Source organism: Lissotriton vulgaris, chromosome 4_1 (assembly GCF_964263255.1).
Source record: "Lissotriton vulgaris chromosome 4_1, aLisVul1.2, whole genome shotgun sequence".
Lineage (NCBI taxonomy): Eukaryota > Metazoa > Chordata > Amphibia > Caudata > Salamandridae > Lissotriton > Lissotriton vulgaris.
The window spans coordinates 174,076,743-174,099,582 of NC_141691.1; the positions used below are offsets into that span (position 1 = coordinate 174,076,743).

General features: G+C 42.7%; 1 protein-coding gene across 1 annotated transcript in view; it reads right to left on the bottom strand.

Moving 5' to 3' along the window:
* Positions 1 to 7,979: 7,979 nt before the first annotated feature.
* GAB3 (GRB2 associated binding protein 3) overlaps positions 7,980 to 22,840 on the bottom strand; it is a 394,003-nt gene continuing 379,142 nt past the window's right edge. The window contains exon 10 of the mRNA XM_086918495.1: positions 7,980 to 8,201. Coding sequence (XP_086774621.1) covers positions 8,085 to 8,201 — 117 coding nt within the window. The 3' untranslated portion in view covers positions 7,980 to 8,084. The remainder of the gene's footprint in view (positions 8,202 to 22,840) is intronic.

Sequence of the window (22,840 nt, forward strand, 5' to 3'; positions counted from 1 at the left end):
ATTTCACAATAAATATCTATTTACAGTCAGAGACAAACTAGGCAAAAAAGATGCCTGGTCTAGCCATGCCCAAAACGCAGGGATAATATCTTGGATTACATGAATCAACTTTGGTTTTGCAACACTAGGTTCATTGTATAATTGGGGATAAATCATTATCAGTTTGAGTAAATGCCACAAACATGATATGCATGTTACACTTCGATTTTCCACTCTTGGCTACTACTGGCTTATTAAGGATGATAGAAAAGGTCTCAATAGCCGCCGACGAGAAGTGTGACTCAATCACACTCACCTAGTAAGGCACATGTCCCATACCTGGCACTGCAGGCGTTTAACAGTCTATTACTTATATTTAATACAAAAAAACACTCAGATGTACAAAACAAGTGTAGAGAAATGAGGAATAAATGCAGTAGTCCTAAATACAGCACTTAAATGCAGTGTTCCAAGGAAGGCGAGGCAGTACCATGAAAGCCATGTCTTTGCCTCCACATAAGGAACCCAAAATGTAACTAATTTTTTCTCGCTTGACGGACACATTTATATATGCGATAAAGTTGTTCCTTCAGATTCCTTTACTTCTTAATAAAATTCAATCGACTTTCATCCTCAAATTAAACAATTTTTAAATTGACTCTACATTGGTGTCTGAAAATAAGATAATTAACTGTTATTGACCAGTGTCCTGGTTGTTAAAAACAGTTAATACCCTCTGCCTTGGGTGGTAACTGCTGTTAATTGTTTGGCCTGTAGTTATGGGTTTGAGCAGAAAGGCAGGGTGCATAGTTACAACAAGTACAAGCTGTTAACACCTTGTTGCAGGCTACCACTTCAAACCCTGGTTTTTCAACTATGACCTCCAGCTTCTATAAGGTAACTAATATATCTGAAAAAGAGGGAGGGGGCACACTGCTTCACATCCCAGCATTCAGTTCTTCCCAGTGCATTATGGTAAATGCGATGTATGATAACACTACAGTGACAGTCTTTAATATTTCCCCCTTGTTGGTGAAGCCAGTGCTGCGTATCTCTAAACCTGCGTCTCAGGATAATTGTCCTTTTTCAGTAGAGAGCAACACATCGTTTTGGTGGTACTGGAAATGCTATCAAAAGTCTTCTCAGGTCTCTGTAGCACTCACTGGGCACGGGTATATCAAAAAGAGCACATCAGCTCAAGGGAATCTTTACAAACAAAAAGAGGGTGGGAGCACACACGTGTCCAGGGATACACTGCACACAGTTGGCAGAGTAGGAAATGGTTTATGGGCTTGGGTACATTTCTACAGAATTTTAGAATATGTTATGTTATGTTATGTTAATCGTTTTATAGAGCGCACAGCTGCCCCAGCAAAGGGGCGTCCCGCCACTAGCCACGAAAGAGGCACAGAAATATGGACCCGACTGAAAAGAAGGAGAGAAGCTAAAAGGGACTAAGGTGACGGAAACAGGAAGGTCTTGATGGCTTTCCTAAAAGCAGACAGGCAGTCGATGGCGCGGATATGTATGGGAAGGGAATTCCATATTTTGGGCGCAAGGTACCTGAAAGCACGCTCGCCCGCCCTGGAGAGCCTTATTCTGGGCACAACCGCCAAGTGTAGCTCAGCAGAGCGGAGAGGACGTGAAGGAACGTAGTGGGTAATCTAATTGCCCAGCAGAGCATGACTCGAGAATTTCAAGATTTTGAAAGAAAGACAAAGTGTCTTAAAGTGAATACGTCTTTCAATAGGAAGCCAGTGCAGCCTGCGAATGGTACTGGTAGCGGAGCAGAAGCGCGGTAGGCCCACCAGCGCTCTGGCCGCTGCATTTTGGACACGCTGCATTCTTTGTATTTCCGCCTTGTTCACCCCCAGGAGAAGGGAGCTCGCATAGTCAAGGCGAGAGAGGATGGTGGCCTACACGATGAGTTGGCGAATCGGGGGATCGAAGTATTTCAGGATGGGTCTAAGGCCTCGCAGGGTGCCAAAACACGTGTCGGCCAGCTGCTTAGTATGGGCCTGAAAAGAAAGAGAAGAGTCCATCAGGACACCAAGATTCTTTACAACACTCTTGGGAGATGGTATTGACCCTAAGGCTGTCGGCCACCACTGCTCGTTCCACAGATTGACATTCTAATCCACCAACAAAACTTCAGTTTTCCCGGCATTTAGCTGTAAACAGTTAGCTGCCATCCAATCAGCTACCGCAGTCATACCATCTTTAAATCTGGAGGCAGAGGGGGAAGAACCGTCCGCCAAGGTAATTACCAGCTGCGTATCGTCGGCATAGGAGACCATAGTAAGGTCCCACAGCTTGCCGACCGAAGCCAGAGGCTGGACGTAAAGGTTGAAGAGCAGTAGACTCAAGGCCGAGCCCTGGGGCACCCCCTGATCAATAGTGTGGATCTGGGAGGAAAAAGGGGGAACCGAGACTCAAAAAGATCTATTGGCCAGGAAAGAACGGAGCCAGTCCAGGGCTGAGCCTACTATGCCTGCCTTCTCAAGCCTTCGGAGTAGAATATCATGGGACACCGTATCAAAGGCAGCGCTGAGATCTAATAGAAACAGCGCCGCACTTTGACCCTTGTCCATGAGAAATCGCAGGTGCTCAGTAGTGGCCAGAAGGGCAGTTTCCGTACTGTGGCCCGGTCGGAACCCATTCTGAGAAGGATCCAGGATGTTATGGGAGTTCACAAACTGAGTTAGCACGTTGTTGACATGTGCTTCCGCGATTTTAGCTACCCAAGAAAGGAGGGATATAGGCCGAAAGCTCTCTGGTTTTTTGGGATCCAGATTAGGTTTTTTCAAGATGGGAGAAACCCAGGCCTGCTTCCAAGGAGCAGGAACGGTCCCAGATGACAGGGAGATGTTAATTATTTTGCAGAGAGGTTCCCTAAAAATGGAGAGGGATTCCTTGAATTGTGAAGGCTGCAGGGGGTCCAGGGGAAGCCAGACCTGATTTTGACACTTAGCCGGGTAAATTCCGTCTCTGAAAGGGACGGAATAGATGTCAGAGAGACCTTGGATCCCTCGCTAGTCCTCATAGAAACCGGGGGGTGGGGGGGCGGGGATGATAGGAACTGGAAAGGATAGATATATGGTATGCACTTTGTTGACAAAAAAAGTCGCCAATTCATCACAATATCGCGTAGATTATGCCGCTTTCCTGGTCCTAAGATCCTTAAGAATTTTAAAGATACATTTAGTAGGATTGGGACTGGAGCTGATCTCCTTGGCGTAATAGGCTGCACGGGCTTTACAGAGCGCTCTATGATAGTATTTGACTTTCGTCTGGTAGTATCTTTTTTTCTCCGGAGCGTAGTCTTTCCTCCAGTCGCGCTCTGCCTGTTTACAAGGTTTCCTCAGAGTGGTTAAGGAGTCGTTATACCAAGGGCTGGTGGTAGAGATACGCCCTTTCCCCCATTTAGCGGGAATTAGGGTATCTAAACCTTTCAAGATCCAGTCACAGAACAGGTCGTAATCTAAACAATTATCTGGAGGATTGGCACTAAGGAAATGGTGAAAGTCTTCCAGCTTCAATTTATGCCACAGGCGTTTAAAAATCGGTCTTGGAGTCCCAGAATTGGGGGACTCCAAGAGCGGAACGGACCATTTGACCAGGAAATGGTCAGTCCAGCCCATGGGGATAGGCGGTTCCATATTTACCGATTGAAGATTGGAGAATAGGGGGTCTAACAGGTGCCCCGCAGAGTGCGTGGGTCCGGAGACTAATTGGTCTAGCTGGAGAGCAGCTTGATCTGCAATGAAACTGCAAGTGGGCTATGAGCTAAGGGTCAGATGTCTGCCGCCCAAAATAGTGCCTCGCAAATTGCGAGGTGCTATTTTGGATATACAACAGTGTGTAACAAACTGTTAGCGATTCCCAATGGGTTCGCAAATTGAGAGGCTCATTAATATTAATAAGCCTCTCGCAATTTGCGACCCCATTGAGAATGGCAAGCCCTCCCAGGTATGGTGCTCTGCTGGGCTCAGCAGTCCACCATGTCTGGGACTGCTTTTAAATAAAGCAGATTTTTTCTTTTTAAATGCAGCCCCTTTTCCTTAAAAGAAAACGGACTGCATTTAAAAAAAAAAAAGAAACGTTATTGTTTCATTTTTTAAGGGCAGGCAGAGGTTCCTGGGACCACTGCCTGCCCTTAAGTAATATTTTTCCCCGCATTTGCAAAGGGTAAGGGGTCCCTTACCTTTTGCGACCCCATTACCACCCTCTTGAAGAGGGTGGTAATTTGCGAGAGTTTTCCGACCGCAATTGTGGTCACAAAACATTTGTACATGGGGTTGCACTTGCTATTAGGAAGGGAACGCCCCTTACTATTAGCGACTCACAATCCCAAAATAGAGGGTAGCAAATAAAATGTGACTCGCTATTTTAGTATGGCACATACCCCTATTGGTTTTTGCATGCGCAAACGGGTTCGCAAACCCATTAGCGCATTCAAAAAACGTTGTAGATCTGGCCCTAAGTTTCTGTTAGATTGTTTCTAAAATATAGGTGGTATTTTCTCTTCACTTTTTTATTATTCAATGGCACCAACGTTTTAATCATCATTGCAATAGCTGGTTGGTATTCTTGCTACACCTAAGCTATGAATAATAAAGACTGAGATAACATATTGACACTTTGCTTGGGTTCTCAGAACCAAAATGGTAGCCCTTCACCTAAAATAACCCTACTAGGGTATCTGGCAAGTCTGTGCAGTCTCCAAACTGGCCCTCCTTCACACACAGGTGGGTCAGTGAGACCTCTGTCTGCTGCCTGTTCTCTAGTGTCCATCAACACAAGTCTGGGAGCCAAGAGACATCGACGGAGAGGGCTGAAATGTTCAGTCTACATCAGATACAGTAGGTTTATAAGCACATTTCCCCAACTGGTAGATAAATAACCAAGCTGTCTCAAGCTTCCTGCTTCATACTCTCATTGCCCTAGAATGGGCGCAAATAGTAGCATTGCAAGCATGCCATGGATGTGCTAAACGACTAAAGCGACCTACTTTGTAGCTGGAGAAACAGGTTTGACTCTAGAGTGACTCAAGCATCCTGTGATTCAGGGCAAATCAAAAATGATGAATGTGTCCATCTGTAATGCAAATGGTGCTCATGTAAAGCGCTCTGTTACCTTCAAGTCAAGTTTGCGCTATATAAAACTGCAAAAAAAATAAAAAATATATATATCACCCTTCCATCGAGAGTGATAATAAACACTATGTACTGGACAGTACTTGGTCAGAATGCACAAACATGCTGAAAACTTAAAATCCATGCCAATCTGGCCTTCGACTCATCCAGGGCCAAAATAACTCTACAACAATTCAAGATTTTGTTCATGGAATAACTGGAGGACAGAGGGTCCTGCAACTCCAATGAGGCTTGGCCAATAGCTTTCTACCGCCAAGAAAATGAAGAGGATTTTCTGGAATTAGAGAAATGTAATGAAATGATAGCCTTTTAAATCTCAAGGCTTCTCATTTGATAGAGTATCAGGAACATCTTGAGCCTGATGTGCTGTACATGGGTTATGAGGGGTCTGGTTAAGACCGAACTATAGAAATCAAAATGTGATTGGCAAAGGTGCAAACGTGTCATTTCGACAGTGCTAGCTAACAGACTGTACAGTTAGTTTATACATATTTACATCACAATTATTTTCAAACTACTTATGAGGCAACTCGAAGAACTACATTTTCCATCGTGCAGGGCTACTTAGTGCAGACGATGCACTGCCTAAGCTAGAAAACACAGTCAACTAAGCGACAAAAACAAGAAAAGAACTGGCCTCCCACTCCGGGGGAATTGTATACCAAATGCCACCGACCATATTAAAATGAAACAAGCAATGTAAATCCCTTGAACAACCAATGAGAAAGTACGAAAGAGAATAAATTCCTCAGTCAAACCTAAAAAGTGTTACGTAGACACAAACATAATCTGGAAGCAAAAACCTGAACACCATGAAATACCTTTAAAACTTGGTAAAACAATCTGAGAATGACTCTGAGAGTAATCTGTTAATGTCGTCCAGAGGATCCCATATGCATCATTGGTAAATTCTCAAGGAGCAAACACCAGCGTGGTTCACTGAGAGCCAACTCCCTGTGCGTCACAAAAAATATGAATATGTGGAATTCCTTGGAATTCCAAATCATAATAAAATGAATTGAATTGAGAAATACTTGTGAGTTAGCATAAGTGTCAAAAACAGTATCATTGGGGTTTGCTTGCTGTACAGGGAAGCTGCTGAAGAACGCTTGCAAGGAAATCAAATCCTGGGATCAATTTGATACAAAGGAAATGTGCATTGTAGGCTAACACAGGGCACACATGTATTAGGCTCAGGTTCCCTTACATTTCTTTGGATGCTACAAATTGATCCAATGAAGTGTGTAGCTTCTTGTCTGTGAGGCAGTATTCTATGCAGCAATGCCAATGGCAACCAGTAAACGGATGTGGTGCTGTAGGCCAGAAGCCACACGTCCGGCCCAAAGGCTGATCGCTAAAGGGCTCAATTCGAAGTCTGAGCACAGCTCTGCGGGAACCGGTCCCTGCATTTGAGACCATGGAAAGGGTGTTTACTAGTCTGCCATTTTAGAATAGACTTTCAGCTACAAGATGGTGATAGTTTCAAAAACTAGAAATAACAGGCAAAAACGCAGGAGGAATTTTAACTTCAAAAATGTACAGAATCATTAAAGGAAAACGTGCCCATGATGTATCTTATGTTTGGTCAATTGGTTGGTCAGACTGTATTGAATTATATTAAACTGAAAAACTATTTTTTAATGCCATGTGCATCTCTTTCAAATTAACTGGAGTGTTACTGGTACTATTTGTGTAAAAGAGGTCATTTCATTTGTCCATGGTCCATTTGCTGCTAGTAACTCTTTCTTATTGCTAGCAGACAAGTTAACTTGATGACTGTAAGTCTAGAATTCCCAAAGTCCCCCTTTGTAGTAAAAATTATCAAGGCAGTAACACAATATTACAGTACATCAGGTCTATTGTATACTCAGATGTCAATATGTATATTTGCTTTTGAGTTCATACCACTGAGGTACATGTGCTGATTAAGAAAACCTAGGTGTGAAGGTTACAGAGGTAACATTGGCCCACCTTCACAAACTCGCCACTTAGTCACCAGGTATGAATATCTCCAGTTTGCATTAAGGCTCAGTGCCTACAAATGCCATTCTGCCAATCAAAGTACAGTAGATGTTACAGATGTTATGGCTCTTGGCGGCTAGAAGATGTGCCATTTCGCTAGATCTTATGACTACTGATCACAACCACGATTAGCAAGTCTCAGCCTGAAGAATTAAAGTTCCAGTGGAGCCCTGATCATTTGCGATCACGATGACAATTTTACAGGGAATTTTGAGTGACAAACTTTGCCCTATAGTAAGATATATCCTCCATACAAGATTATTTTAGACCGACTGGGGTTTCTTCTCGATCATTAGCGAGCTGATTAAGGAACACTTAGTAAACAGTAAAGTTAATTTTTATGGGGACGCTTTATGAGTGTTAAGTTTGTCCATAGCTGCGCACCATATAAGCCACCATACAGTCACCAAATACCAATGCCTTAAAATCAATGCTGACCTGAGATAAATTCAGCCAGGTACACTATTATAACAGTCGTTTAAAGGTTACTTTCTGGAGTGCGTTTGTGCAGTGTAAGCCCTGACTCCTTCACTTACTGTTAAGTATAAAATAAACAATAGATTGCCTTATAGATCATATCAATATTTAGTGCACCCTATTCTCAGGACCTTCAAAATGTTGCCTGTCCAGTGGGATGCACATCCTGTAGACAATTATAAATTTCGTCATAAATATTCTGGTGGTCATTTTTTTCATATACACATATATTACATACTTGTGAAAAACACCGAGGCGGTATCAGCTCTCCTAAAACTGAAGAGAAGACATTTGCTATGCAGGTGGAACGAGCCGGGCCCAGGCCATTGGAAGCTCACATCCTGTTCAGATGTTCCCAAAGTCGTGTTTTGTTTTAGCTGCATCATGAATAGTGCTGTCCTAGTGCAAAAAGTTCATAGTGACGCAAGGTTCACTGCTCGTGCCGGTGCCTCACACCTTCCACTGGCGCTCGTCCGTCCACTCCTGCTTAGTGTTCTGGAGGGCTTGCGTCTTCTGCTCGTCCACCTGGACGTAGTCCACCCTCTGCTCCTCAGAGAAGAAGGGTTTCTGCAAAGAGGAACAGCACATCTCAGTGAAAATGACAGCAACATCCTAACTGTTTCATGATTGCTGCTGCAAAGATCCCAAATCTTGTTCCTTCAGCACCACACAATGGGTTATTATTTACAAGACACAAGCATCAACCAGGGGTCTGCTACAGAGGGTTTTATGAGGAGAAGCCAAGTGCTAAGAGACAACTGTAAATATAGAATATTCTGACTAGAATGTAAAACAGCATAGTATGGTTACAGCAGGCCATGGGCTTCAAAGCGCTGCACAGTCAGGCAGGGAGGGAAAAGAGGAAGTTGGCAAAGAACCAATAGGATAAAAGCAAGAATGTACATCCTGGCCACAGTGGCAGAGGAATGATTTGCATTCAGTTTGGTTTCTCTTAGCACACATGGAAAAGAAAGTGCCATAAATTGAGTAATACTAACGTATATTATTACACCGCTTAGAAAGGCAATATTTTGCATGATATAAAGGTTATTATTAAAAAAGACGGCCTAATACTTAGAGGGTAACTTTGTGTCAAATCAAGTGTAAACTGAACATCACCAGCTGAAACTCTGGGAAGGCTGCTCAGTAGGTAATGTGTCTCCTGCTAAAAACAGCCACGTAATGCTAAGGACGTAAGTTTGTATTCCCGTAGAACCAGCGCAAACTTTCACTCCTCTCAGGGTTGCAAAATGAGCACTCATTGATGCTTGAAGTTCACTCTGCCTGCCTGAATAAGCCTTGCTTGAGCACTAGTGACTTAAAGGGCTCCGTAGTGGCTATAAGGTAGCATGTATGCGCTATAAAAAATGTATATAGAACACAAAATGTTTATTCCCAGCTTTACTCGAAATACATATTGTTCTAATCCACACACCAAACTTAAAATGCAATTGTAAAAACAATAATTATATTCGATGGGATTAAAAATACAAAAAGAGCTATCCTGATGAGGTCTCTTAATGGGAAGAAAATATTGGTTCCTTATAGTGGTTTGTTACTCACTCTACATATTCTATTCACAACATGTACCAGTTTCATATTTGATACACGTTATATATGTCATTATATTATATCACAATATATTATCGATGTGACTAAATTATGCCTTGTAGAGTTTGTACAAAACTGTTCCTATATAAAGCACTCTGCCTCCCAGTGGGTGTCATCTGCGCTATATAAAACTGCTAATACAAACATAAAATGAATAAAGAGAATTAAATGTGTGGGCTAAGCACACAAGGTGATACTAGAAAGACTATTTACAAGAATACTAATGGCTAAAAACCATGGTCCAGCTGTAGATCTGATTTTCCTTCTCAAACCTGGAGCGTCATCAAAAGGCTGGGCTTGTGCTGACAAGTTACTTAATTGAAATGTAGTGAATGACAATATGAACCTATTGGAAATCCAAATGCCTGGAGATCACCTTTTCTGATCTTCGAAGCAACTCAACATACGTCCGAATCACTTATAGACTGACAGTCTATATGGAAGTGCCACAAACGCACTGGCTGCAAAAACTTGCAGCATGGAAATAATATGAGACAAAAAACACTGTCAGATGCTTATGGTGGGCTCCTAACTGCGAACTAGCCACTGACTTCAGCCCCTCACAGTGATAGTCACAATTAAGCATGGGCGAATTTTGCGAATCTGGCGTTCGCGAATTTTGCGAATTTGCGAACTCGCAATCCGCAAAATCCGCGAATTCTCGCGAATTTTTTTTTTGTGTTCGCAAGGATTTCTGCCAGTTCGCAAGGATTTCTGACAGTTCGCGAGGGTTTTGTAACAGTTTGCAATTGCGAACTTACATGTCGGCTCGCAACGGTCACGATTATGTTGTTTCTACGTCTGGTTCATCATCACAGGTTCCCAGCACCCTCTGTTTCACCCCTGCCTCCTCTGTTTCACCCATGCCACCCTCTGGTACATCAATGCCTTATGCCACCCTCTGGTTCATCATCACTGTAGATTATGGGGGGAAAAAGCAAGCACACCTGCCTGCTTCAACTGACATGAATTAATTTGGGGTTGATTTATTAATGTGTCACTGTTTTAAAATTCCAGTCTGGCACCTGCTTCCTTATCTGTAATTTGCTCTCTGTTGCAGTGCAATTTTTTTTTCCAGGACCTTTGTGGCCTACTTGTAGCTATTCTATGAGCCTGCTGTGAGGGTCAGAGCAGGGTCATACATTTGTTGCAACTAGCAACTGAACTCTGGAGGGGCCCTTGTCAGGAAGCACTAAAGGGAACGGGTAATGATGAGTTTGAACTTTTGAACCTGCTTTCACTTTCGCAAAACTCGTTTTTCTGCAGAACAGCATTACAGCAACTGTAATGCCCCACCAAGCTTATATGAGAAAGTTGATTTCTAATCCAAAAGTTATACAAAGAAAATCAAAAGGCCTCAAATCCAAAAAAGTGCAGGCAAATGTCAACCTGAGGAGTTATTCTGATAAAAATCATCATTTTCAGAAGGTCTATGCTGCTTGCTAGTAGATTTCTTGTGCAGAATTGCAATTTTTGTAATTTCGCGAGTGCGAGATTGTGGCTGCCCGCCGCACCTACATGTTCGCAATTGCGAACTTACACCGCAAAGAAAAAAAATCCGCTGCATGCGAATTTGCGGATTTTGCGGGAAATTCGCGAATCTCGCGGATTGCGAATTTACCGAAAATCCGCAAAATCCGCGAGTGTAACAGATTTTCCGCCCATGCTTAGTCACAATCCTCTGTACACACAGCAGAGCAAAACTCGGCTGACCGAAGCCTGCACTTTGAAGATGGATTCATGAGATAGTGTTTAAAAAGTTTGATAATATTGGTTAATGAAGCAAAATAAATTGCCACTTAGTGTAATTAATCAGGGGTTCTGTTAATCGTGTATTTTGTAGCCGCAGGGACATATGAACTCAGAGTAAACCCTGTTGTCCTGATGGTCTCAAACACCAAATGCAACAATGTAGCTGAAACATCCAATACCCTAGCTGTTCTTTGCTTAGACTAATTTGACATTTTCCTTATGGTCCAGAAGCTCGAGGATTTTGATGTTTTGTCTCTTTATAACACATGTGGCACTAGTTTATTTTGCCTTCTTTTTGTGTTAGCAAGAATTAATGTCATGGCTATTAAGAAGTCAAAAGAATATGAGGAATAAAAGTATCTTTAGGCAGTAAGTCATCTAGGAGTTTCATTGGGTGCTGTCATATTTACACGCTCTTCGATGGCGATAGGGTGGCCATGTCTCTGTAATGACTGTCCACACACATGGGTCATATTGCTTATCAGATATAAGGCAGAACAGTAGTGCCACATCGATTCAAATGTGTTTGACTAGTTGAAGCACTATGCAGGTACATGCCACCCAGACTGTGGGCACATGCTCTAACCTTATGGGACCTAAAGGGATGGTATAAAGAATGGGCATGGACTTGCCACATCCATTGTGTAGGCTTGCAGACGTATGGTATCAACAGGCCGACATACAATACCTGACTTCACCACAGGTCAGTATTCTGATGCTCGGTTTAAATGTGGGTTGCAGGGCAATTATCCGCCTTCTACTTAAAAGTCTCCTTGGCTTTAGACATCCAAAGCCTTCAACACTGCCTGTACATCATCCAGAACTGGATTTCTAGGACCTATCTGAAGCTCACCTCAAACAAGACAGAACTCCTGTTATTTGCCAAGAGCCACAAACACGAAACAGTACAAACCTGGCTCAATGATATGAACATTGACGGTTGCCACTTCAACTTTAACTGAATGCCAAGTCACCTAGATTCACCCTGGACACCAACCACACCTCAAGGAATACACTGTCAAAAACAGCCTTGTTCAAGCTCACTCTACTATAGAAAGAAAACATTGTTTCTTTCTGAAAGTGACTTCAGAACTGCTGAATAGACCTTGTACTTTCACATCTGTCCCAACGCCATGGCCTCCCAAACTGTACACTGGCAGCCCTTTAAGGCATCCTACAAAGGCAGCATGTCTCATCCTGGGCCTGAAGAAATATGATCACGTCAGCCCCATCCTGACTGAACTCCATTAGCTCTCCTTTCCAGCCCACAGCATCTTCAAAACCAGCAGCATCATTTACAAAGTGATAGCCAACAGAATGAGTGTGGCACCTTGCAGCACCAAGGGATGTTTCTGTTGTAACATGAAAGAGCTGCTCTCAATTTGATACAGAAGAAGGTCGGAGTGAAAGTGCAAATCTTAACTGGATAGCTAACCACAGATTTCGGTGACAGGATAATTCATTTAATATGGCATACATATCTTCTACAGTTGATTAGTCGTTAACCTTTAAACCAAATCAACCGCTTTTTTAGGTGTGCAGTCTTGGTGTATGCTCTGCTCCTGAACACACAAAGTGAACTCAAAACAATTGATGGTAGCCCGCAGGCTGACCAGTCCCACAACTCACTACCATGGTGATCCCGCATTTTTGTAATCATTAAATCGATAAACACATTTTTACAAAACCACAAGAGATGTATTCAAGTTCTTCAATTTTACTCATTTGTTAATTAAATGCATCAATCTTCATTATATATAATCAGTATATTCCATATTAAGATCTGTTGGAAATTCATATATATCAGAAAGCATCTTGCATCAACAAAACCCCAATACATTTAAGGGGTAGAACCCTTCATCAGGGTTTATTGTAATACAATTTACAGACATGGCGTCATTACCGGATAATGGAAACCCTAACTAATTACACCGAAGGAGCACAGTGACTTAGTATCAAACCGGTTGCGCAATAAGCAACCTATGTATAGGAAACATAAACCAAAGTGAAACAATTATGCCCTGAAATTAACAGGTAAATAACGTGCTTGTGACACGTGTTAACCAAAAAAAAAACATGAGGTCTTCAATCCAACGCCTACCCTCCACTGGTCATATGGTTTGTGAATCTGGGTTTATGTGATCATGAGCGAACAATTAGAAAAAGGAGCTAATCATGAGTGATAATACGTAAACCATAATAATAAAATACCCTCATTACACCCCATTAATACGCCAACATGGACCGAAAGTGTGTGTGAACCATTCTAAGCCTTCTATCAATCATGCCTTAACTTAAGACACAGCATACGCATGCATATAGAAAGAAGTTGCTCAACTCAAAATAACAAATTAGTAGAGAGCACCACCACCAAGAGTAATTGACCATGATAAATAACATGAGCGTAAGTTATTAAGGAAGAATGAATGGAGAAGACCTGTGTTACCAGGAACAATGTTGACGCATGAAAAATGGCGTGTCAGCATGCGCATTCAATGGAAATACTCCATTAGAGAATTACGAGCGTTTAAATCGCTGCTAGCGGAAGTAAACGCCAAAATGAATAGGGCGTTCCTCCAGAAGTGTAAATAATCATGCAAGTGACAAACATGAAAAAAATACTCAAACTTCTGACTATTGGTTCGTGTTGATATTGAGATCATCTATTACACAAATGAGTGCCTTATGAGTTGAAATACAGAAATTAACAAATGCCAAAGTGATCTTTGCTAACATGACATTTCCCCAAAATAAAATATTGAACAAAAATTAATTTAACAAACATGAACTGGGGAAGATTATTGGCTAACATCACAATGAAATACAGCAATTAAGGTGAAAGTAAAGATGTACAGATTAGATTCAGACAATGACATTGTGATATAGTGACCCTTGTTGAAAAATTGTGCATGCATGATAACCAAACAAAACAAAAGGTCATCTTTGGCCAAAAAAAATGAAAAAGGTAATTAGATGGAAAACAAAACATTTCCAATTTGTAATTTATCTCTCTGGGCAGTAAAGTGCCAAGTTATCATACATGCGTAATTTTTCAACAAAGGTCACTATATCATGAAGTCAATGTATGATTCTTATAAGCAGGTGGATGGATCATGTAACACTGTATCTTTTTACTTTTCCCTTGATGTCTGTGACACTTTCGCTTTTAAGACGGTAACACAGAGAAGTCATTGGCAGTCAAGTTACACCGAAGATACTGACCCATGCCCTGATTAGGAAGGGAGGGGCACTAACTAAGGGTTTAAGTTCTGTAAGTGTAAGATGTTTGTGAGATCCCTGGCAGATGAAAGGAGAAAGAGGCCTGGACAGTACCCGGTCAGCACAGTAATGCCCTGTCTGCATTATGCTGTGACAGAAACTCTGTGAACATCGCAGTACGTGACTAGAAATAGAGATATTGATTCAAGAAATAATGCTGATACCTAATGTGGAGCAAAGTAAACCGGTCTTGAGCAATGCTAAAAAAATCTGATGCTGATGAAGAAAAAAGAAGCAAAAAAGTTGGACAAGGAATCCGGATAGAAACTGAAAAGGAGTCGCACTTTGATCTGAGAGCAGCATTTATATGAGCTAACAGATATCTGCACCATGCTGTGAAGAGACACAAAGGTAACAAGACACGGAATGGGCTGTTGGCTTTTTTAATCATTCGTGGACCATTTTTGTTCTGCATTGTGTGGGTCGGCAAAGGCGAATTTGGCACAATTTAGATTTTGCCGTTCTAGCACTGTTATTTGTGGGGCACGAATCCACCCCATGTGGGAACATTATGTGTGTGTCCCTTTAACATATTAGAATTTTGAGCTTTTATACTTAAGAAGTGAGTCTTGCTCAGAGCATTTGTGCCTGTCTCTGCTATGGGTTGGATTGAGTGGTCTTCCTCTGAATAATATACACCTCATTGATGTGGGCTTCCCTTCATTTCCAAAAAACGATTACATCGTGGTAGTGCCTATGGCAGTCAAAAGGGTTAAAGGAGTTTTGATAAACGTAGGTATGAAAATATCAAGGAGACTGTAGGAAGTTCTATGACAAAGGACTCCTAGAGTACAAAGCCCTTATATATATGAAGTGGACAGGAGAATGCTCCAGGACAGTTGTCGTTGCTGTGAACAACCTGTATTTTAATTCTTGAAACAGTGAATATCCACTTTAACACCTTAGCTGCTATGGAACGTCCATCTCCAGTGCTGAACGTTCCATTGCGCAGGTGCAGCTGGAACGTCCAACGGCAGCACTCCCGAGGTAGTGGTGCCGTCGGCCGTTGGACTGGGCGCAGCACTTATGAGGTTATTCAATGAACTAACCTGTTCTCACGATGGCAGTGACTCCTTTTGCTGTTTTATTTATTTTGCTGAGGTATTTGATGCTGCATATCTAAATTGAACATCTGCTCTAGTATATGGGCATTCTTCTATTAACCCCCAACATTATCCTTCTAGCAGCTATTACTGCAATTTGTGAGTGAGGTCACACAGTGAATAATATTATGACACGAGCTTTGACGACCAAGCATTTGTAACACCACCAACTTTGCTACAAAGTCCTGGAAAGCCGGTAATAACATGGTTGGACTGGAGCAAGACTTTTGATATCTGTTTGGAGGTAGTAGATGGTGATGCATTTGTGGCCAAGAGATAATATACCCTAGTAGTTGAAAGCTGAAGGTTTTTAAAAACCATGCCAACTAGACATGATGAGGTGAATGGCATGGAGGAAGATTCAGATTAAAGATCTGGAGGAGAACTTTGGAAGACAATTAAACTCAGAGGCAGAGATACTAATTCTTCTCACGTGTGCAGCTGCTTGGTGAATCAGTTGAATAGTATGTGGTGGTCCTATGCACTCTAGCTGCCATTTCTGAGCTTAAGGATTTGCATGAGGAGATCATAAGGGATCAACAAAAAATTACCAAAAATCCAGGAAAATTGTTAGGCCTGAAGATGCTGTAGTACGGCTTCCCGAAGGTTGGGAAGAAGTTTGAGTGAAAAAAATTGTTATAAGCTTGTGTGGTCTGAGTTGTTAGAGCAAGAAGGAGTTGCCAAACAAGCTGACAGACTGGTGGTTCCGGATATTTTGTGCCTAACACTGATGAACTTGTTGCATTAAGGGCATAACTGAATGTCTGCCATGAAGATAAGCAGGGGGTTTGTTTACGGGTGGCCCGGTATGGATCTACACATATAAAGAAACATGAGGAAATGTATGCAATACACTTCCTGTAATAATTTGTATATGGTCAGGGAGATTTCTGTCGAATTTCCCAAGCGGGCCTGGCAGAAGGTAGCAATGGACATCTGTGACCCTTTACATAGTCCTAATTTTGAAGCAAAGTATACAAGGGTACTAACTGACTACTTCTCCAAACGCTGGAGGTGTGTTTTTTAAGGAGACAGAAGTATCAAATCCTGTAATTATTTTTGAAACGGTCTTCAGTAGGGAAGGTTCTCCGGAGAAAGTGGTGACGCGCAATGGCCCCCAATTAGTGTCATTGGAATATGAAACATTTTTGCATCGGGAAGGTATAAAACATCATAGGATAGCTTCGTACCACCACTGTGAGAATGATTATTAGGCTCCAGAAGTGTAAGAACATCTCATCTTAAGCCTCTTTCTTCATAGACATTACAAAGGCTTCCTAAAGGCAGACATAGAATGGGGAAATAATATCTTATCTTACTTTTCTGATATGTTACCAATTCTTCTGAGCATTACTTGTTCTTTCAGAGCCTCCAATAAAAGGAGGAAGAGGGTAACGGAAATTCGCTCACTTGGCTGCATTAGCATGGACACAACTTTTCATTTATCTTTGGGGATTTAGCAAAGGAAGTTGGCTAAACGATGCACTATTATGTACCGTCCTGACCCCTTCACAACTGCCTCAAAGTTATGACAATTTAGAGTATTGAAATATTTTTAAGCAGAATCAGTACTCTTTAGTTTAGTTGTTTGTGACGATGTGTACCAGAGGTTGCAGTTAACGGGCACCAGGACCTATATTTCTTTGGTCATCAGACTGACTCGGAGCGAGAGAGAAAAAAGCAGAAAATGGAGAAAGGAGAAGAACGCAATAAAGATATGAAAACAGAGAAAAATAGATAGGCTGTGTAGGGAAGAGGAAGAAGTGGACAATCTCGCCAACCTCGGACTCAAACAACTTGTCACTACCCCCACCCACATTGCAGGTCACACACTCGACCCTATCTTGACTTCAATCAATCAATCAATCAATCAATCAATCAATCAATCAATCAATCAATCAATTCCAGCAAACATGTCTCCTTCAGTCACACCACAGCTCTCCATTGGACGGACCACAGCTGCGTTCACTTTATCTACAATAAGACCACAACTCACAATCATCCTCAACCTACTCTGAGAAGAAACTGGAACAAAATCACCATCGACCAGATCTCCTCAGTGCTTCTTCAAAACCCCCCTGCCCACCCCTCAAACCCCGACCAAGCAGCCATTAACCTCACCCAATGGCTATCCAACAGCGCCGACATCCTAGCACCGCTGAAAAAACGTCAAACCAAACTAGGCAGCAAAAACACCTCCTGGTTCAACGATGATCTTAAGAAATCGAAGAAACTGTGTCGCTCCCTCGAGAAGGCCTGGAAAAAAGACCCAAACACCAGCACCAGGGACGCCTTCAAAAACACCACCCGCATACACCACCAACTAATCCGGTCTGCCAAGAAAGCCGCTTTCAAAGACCGACTAGATAACAACGCCCACAACAGCAAGGAATTATTCAACATCGTCAAAGAATTTACCAACCCTTCAGCCAACTCCAACGACATCACCCCCTCTCAAGCCCTCTGCGACTCCCTAGCCTCATTCTTCCACAACAAAATCGCAGACATCCACAACAGCTTCGACAACCGACCCGGAGACCAACCCACCCACCCTTCTGCAGGACCTTCACCCCCCTTGAACATCTGTCGTCTGTCACCCACGCACTGGTCACGAGCCGCCTGGACTACGGAAACACCCTATACGCCGGTACCACCGCAAAACTCCAGAAAAAACTCCAACGCATCCAGAACGCTTCAGCCAGACTCATACTAGACATCCCGCGTAAAGACCACATCTCTGGGCACCTGAAAAACCTCCACTGGCTCCCCGTCAATAAGAGGATCACTTTCCGCCTCCTAACCCACGCACACAAAGCACTTTACGAACTGGGACCCGAATGCCTCAACGCACGACTTTCCTTCTACACCCCCTCTCGCCAGCTACGATCCTCCAACCAAGCCCTTGCTACTGTACCTCGCATCAACAAAACCACCATGGGAGGTAGATCCTTCTCCTACCTGGCAGCTAAAACCTGGAACTCACTTCCTACCCACCTTCGCCTCACTCAGAACCACCTAGCATTCAGAAAGCAACTTAAAACTTGGATATTTGACAAGTAATTCCCCACCCTTCTTCAAGCGCCTTGAGACCCTCTGGGTATGTAGCGCGCTATATAAATCTTTTGACTTGACTTGACTTGACTTGAAAGAGTGTGGGTGGATCATAGATTAGGGAGCCTCAGAGTTCAGAGACCTTGGAGTTTGTCCGTAAAAGCAGCACAGAAAAGTGTTAGGCCACTGCACACTTTTTTATGTTACTTTACCACATTAAGCACTGTTGTTTAGACTGAAGTAGCTTCATTTGGTCAGCCTCTCCACAAAACAACTGTTCTGGCCTAGAACGCCTGCCAAAACCGGTCACTTTTGAAGGGGTCAATTCTAATAAAGTCATAGCAAGTATTGTATTTTTTTTAATCACATATGTTTTCTTATTGATCATTCTAGGTTTTATTTTCAACAGTGCTATACACAATTTTAGGCTTTTCAGTTCCAACATCTTCTGCATATTGCAGCAAAATAAATGTACAACCTAAAATCGAAAACTGCATGTTTCCTGCCAAAAGACACTGCATCAAGGCTATTACATTTAAGGTATATTGTAAAAATTGCTGCATGGAAAATGTGTGCCGATACTCTCCTATTTAATGTTCATGGATTTTACCTAAAAAAATATTTATAATCAATGGAATTTATTTAGACTAATTCAATGTGAGATGATATTTAATGTAATCAGTTCCTTCAGTTTGAAGTAAGTAAACATATACAAGGAGCAAACTGTACTACATTATTCAGAAGTCGCTATGTAATTGAATAAATACATCAGCTGTTTAGATTTTATAGTTTTACTAGAGAATACAACTGATATTTCATTTATAACATGAGCTTAGTGATGCCCTAATGACTCTCATGAAGAGCCTTGAAGAAGCACATTGTGCTGCAATTGCCACTAAAAGGCTAAGTTGGATCAGGCTCATTCGGATGGAGGGGCTCTGTGTAATCAGAAATACAAAAGATAGCAAACATCTATGACCTCACCTGTGTTCACCTTTCTACACTGTGGACACCTAGAATTAAGAATACCACACAATATGGAGTGCTAGCACCAATGGGAAGAAATCACTTGGCTTTTGGCTTATGAGCAGAGGGGTTCATTGGTATACTTACCCCTTGCTGCTCAGAGACCATGAATCCGAGCAACCCCCTCCCAGCCCCCCCCCCCCCCCCCCCCCCCCCGGCTGCAGAAGAAAGTGTGAAAAATGACATGGTAATAAAATGATGTCATTACCATTTTATTTTTTGCTCTCTGCAGAAGGGAGTGTGAGGGTGGGGTAAGGCCATTGCATCATTGAGAAGTGGAGAAGTGTGCCTCAATGGTTAGAGCAGGCAGACCTCGATGCAGAGCTCTGGCCAGGGACCAGGGTTCGATTCCTGCCCCGGCGGGTCCATTAATTCCCCATACCGGATATTCTCGCCTCGGTGCCTATTCTGATCATGGGGGTCCCACGCTGCAACTCTGGGCAATAGCTTGCTTAGTCTCCACAACGGCCCCCACAACGCGAGGGATGCCTGGTCTGCACCATGGGGGTGCCCAGGAGTGGACACTTCACAGGGAAAGCCAGGACGGGTTCCCTTGCGGTATTCGTACAAGCGCCAGGAAACCCACTGCGGGTAGCTTTGCGCTATACAAGTACAAAAACATTTACATTTACATCATTGCTGTTGAGTGGCAGCCATAAGGAGCGGCCACTTCAGTTTGAAGTGCAATATGTATACAATTGGATTGTCGCTTAGAATGTCTAGGATTTAGATTTGCCGTTTCTTTTTATGAAATCTGTAATCTTGTATGATTTTTTATCTTTTAAACCGAATAAAGTTTTTTTTGATTGATTGGAGTGCACATGTCTGTTTGGCCGGGTATCTTGCTATGACCTGCCCGACATACACAATTCAAACCTTTCCAACCCAGATGTCTTGAAGAGCTGGGTTGGAGAGCAGGCGCAAGCTTCCAGTGCCTTTTGGAGCGCTGAGCCAGGCTGCTCTATCTAATCCAGAAGCTTCATTCATGCTGATTACTATTTTAAGCAGCATAATAGGAGCTCCTGGATTGGGTAGGTTGGGAATGGGTTTCTGTTCTGGGATGCTCGGAGCCATAGTCTGACGTCCTCATACGTTTTTAATTGCTCATTTTACCTGTGGTCCACTATGTGTCTCTTTGTAGCGACTGGCTCAGGTAGAGCACGGTACAAAGGGGAAAGGATTTGGCGTAACGTTCAAAGTTGCGGACTTTGGAACTGGGGTACCAGGTTCGAGTTTCTACTCAACATCATGTGATTCTGGGCACCTCTCTTAATCCCCCTGTGACGAAAAATGAATGTATCCTTGTTTAACTTAACTGGTGCTCATGTAAAGCTCTCCAAAACCTATGGCCGAGTTTGCGCTACCTAAAACTGCAACAAAATAAACGGAATAGCGGAAACCAGGACAGACTGACACACTGCAGAAATCCCTCAAGCGACTAAATCATGTCCTTGCATCCAGTTGAGCAGTTCAGCTTCTAATATTATTCAGCAACGTCTGAAGCTTGTTTGTGCATGGCCCCCGGAAGAATCCTACTGTACAAGATTCATAAATGGTAATTGGCACTTGGATGAAAACAAATTATAAGATAAAAAGCACACCAAGACATAACAGAAAAGAGATGCAGGCTAGAGGGACCTTAAGTGACCTGTGTGGCGCATGGATGGAGAGTGCAGTGGTACTGGAGTGAGGGCACTACAGGAAGAGATGGCAAACCTAGGGCGGGCTGTGCGCAGCTGCATTGAGGGGAGTAAATGTCAACATTTTTAACATTTAATTGTAACTTGAAAACATTCAGGTCAGTGATTTAGTTCCTGTTTACATTGCATGTGTTAATCATGCACAGTTGCATTCCCTAAAAGTGTTAGCTATTATAACAATGTTGTTTCTGTATTTCTTTCATGCATCACATTACTCTTGTACAGTGCAGACTTTGAATTGAGTTGCACCACTTGAGAGCTCTGGGGCTGAGGGCACTGCGAGTTTCTAACAGAGCTTGTCCATGAGTGAAAAATGTGTTCAGAAATCTTGCTGGCCATCCAATCCTGGGCCTCTCTGCAGATTACACAGGGCAGTGGTCCTTTTTCCAGTTGAAATTGTGATTCTGGGCTTATTGGTTTGATGGGGGTAAACTTTTTTCAAAATAATGATGACATGGCAAAATTAAAAGGAAATGTAGGGCTCGATTGCTACTTATAAGTCATGTCTAACATTTACGCCTTACCACTTTCACATGTCACCAGCTGCCACTGCAATTAACATTATCTTTATCTTGAATGTTATAGTATTTGAATGCCATAACCATGCTTTGATGCCCATGTGAAGGCATACAACATGAGTCGTTTCCAAATGGCACCTTGCCTAATTTTAAGGGGCCACCAGCCATGGTTGAAGAATCAAATTTCAAAGTCTCACATATGCAAATGTGGATACATGCAACATGAATGTGACTGGGTACCCTAATTTTCAATTAGTCAGTGCCCAATCTCATTCATTCTAGCAAGCAGCGCACTGTTTTGCTTACCATGACACACGCCCTTTGCCTACTGCGTGATATTTGGTTATAATATGCCACTGGACTGTGAAAGGAACAACAGCTTCCTGGACAAGACTCCTACAGTCAGGAGCGGCCCGTGCAAGTAAGAGCGGTGGGGCCAGGTTGGGGGGGCATTCCACAGACGACCACGAGGGAAAATTAACTAATATGTCTGTCAAAATCCCTGCACCCGGCCCCAACACCCTACCGCTCTGACCTGCACTGGCCCCAGCCACCTATAGTATAGCATTTTGCCTTCTTTCTTACTGCCTGATGGCCGCCATTTTGAATTTGGTTGGTAGAACCAGGTTTTTACAACACTACTCCAGGTCCAATATGGTGGAGTTCACCGCACTTTTAGCTGAAATACACAAGAGGTCCAGGCATTGCTATGTTGCAGATAGTTGTGTGCACTGGTTAACAAACAAATTTGCCTCAAATTCCCGTTTCACGTCATACAGCATCAACTTTCTGCCCTCCTCTTGTCCAATCATGTGCAGTGAGGTCCAGACTGGGCAACAACTATGGTTCCTGTGCACACACAAACGCAAGAGAGCAATATCTGCTGGTGCTCTACAGGCGGTGTCAGTGATAGGTCTGTTGGCAATATGCGCATTCTGCGATTAATTGTGGTACTTGGGAGTTTCTGTCATATGCCAGTGCACACCTGCCATCTCCAGAGATGGTCTGCGCTTCCATCACAGTGATAAGTGTTAAATAAGGCACTGGCAATACTAAGCGGCGCTATGTTTTTTCTGATGTTACAAATCTCGGTAGACAAACCAGCACCATTCCATTTAAGATGTGCGTTTCATCGATGGCTTCATTGTTTGTGTCTGTTCTTGTAT